The sequence below is a fragment of the Austrofundulus limnaeus genome, unplaced genomic scaffold (assembly GCF_001266775.1).
Source record: "Austrofundulus limnaeus strain Quisiro unplaced genomic scaffold, Austrofundulus_limnaeus-1.0 Scaffold7, whole genome shotgun sequence".
Classification (NCBI taxonomy): Eukaryota; Metazoa; Chordata; class Actinopteri; order Cyprinodontiformes; family Rivulidae; genus Austrofundulus; species Austrofundulus limnaeus.
Window position 1 is genome coordinate 5,758,654 of NW_013952409.1, and position 1,502 is coordinate 5,760,155.

A 1,502-nucleotide genomic window follows, 5' to 3' on the forward strand; every position below is an offset into this window, starting at 1 on the left:
AACATGCACCTACAGCAGGTCAATTAGTTCTTCAAATGTTATCTTTAAGTTAATTTTATTGTTTTGTGATATTAATAATGCTAATGTATTGATATTTTTCTAGTTTTGATTTAAGTTTGCTTGTTTAGCGTCGTCACAGTTGCTAGGTGACATGATGTAAGGACGGGAGGCTAGACCGTCCAAATTCACAGCCTCTTTTTTTCCGGTCTTCCCGGTCTACCAAGGACCCGGCCCACCTCGATCGGGTAGTCTGGGTCCTCCGGAGGACCCGGCCTGTCGTTTTGGACACAGCCAAAGTCCTACACACTGTGCCTTTAAATATGAGGTAAAACCCTGACTTATTTGAAAGGCAAACCATGCCCCATTGACAGGAATATATAAAACTCATCTAAAACATGGGTTTAAAGACAAACAAAAATAGACAGAGAGGCAGCATTATGGCTCAGCTAGACCACCAAAAGAAAACTCATCTCACCCCATAAACATGCTTGGCCCCAGCTTTAGCTGCAAACATGGAGAGGATTCCAGTCCCACTCCCAACGTCCAGCACTATTTTATCCTTAAAGATGTGCTTGTTGTGGTACATGGAGTTCCTGTAGGTGAGCGTCCTCACCTCATCCTTCAGCATCTCCTGGTTTAAAACAGAAGAGGGAGAAGTGACTGTTATTGCTTAAAAAAAAGGAATACATTTTTGATGATTTTAAAGCAGTTGCTAAATGTTAATGGGTAACTGATAAATTGGTAATTGGAGTAGAAAACAATATATTTGGCACAGCCTTTAGCTAATCTCACTYTCATTTTCAGCTGTTTGGGTTCACTTTCAATCTATGGTCGCTTTTTACATAATCCTCATGAGCCTCCAACTCAACCTGTCTGCATCGCTTTTCTGTTTCACCCATCCTGCCTGCAGTGTGAGTGAGAAAATACGTAAAAAGTGTCAAAAATACACCTGACCTACATTCCTCAAGAATAAAAAAAAACTTTACCGGAGTCACAATTACAATGTCTTTCTCACCAACACTGAGGTTTTTCTGTTTCTTTAAAACTCAGCTGACCTCTGAAGGTAGAGACGTACAGAGCAGAATATCAGTTTGAACAGAAAAGATAAAAGATTCACAAAACAGAGGTTTGTAATATCGTTATTAATATCTCAGAGATGATAAAGACTTAAAGTTTGCCAGTTTTCAAAACATCCCAATCTTTTGTTTTCCTTTATCGGCTCCGGGCTSTGGAAGCAGGATATAATGCAAAGTGTCTTCTGTGCAGAAATTCATTTCAGGAAGAGGTTTTMTTTTCTGCCAGCTGAAGACTGGGGTGTTTGTTCAGTCATTCCTAAAAGTCTCTGTGGCATAAAAGTCACAGTTGAAAGGTTGTGAACAGCTGAGAGCAGAAGAGTGAGCAACCTGGGAGGGTCGCCTTGGGAAACGTTCACACACAATCGTCATTCATGTGTTTATAAATATAGTATGTATGTATATATATATTGTATGTATATATATATT

General features: G+C 39.6%; 1 protein-coding gene across 1 annotated transcript in view; it reads right to left on the reverse strand.

Moving 5' to 3' along the window:
- The window catches only part of LOC106537242 (protein arginine N-methyltransferase 8-B), a gene marked incomplete at its 5' end in the record, with an annotated part of 13,107 nt that extends 12,476 nt beyond the window's left edge, over window positions 1–631 (reverse strand). Inside the window, 1 exon segment of the mRNA XM_014034631.1 lies at window positions 476–631. Coding sequence (XP_013890085.1) covers window positions 476–631 — 156 coding nt within the window.
- Between the last annotated feature and the right edge of the window lie 871 nt (window positions 632–1,502).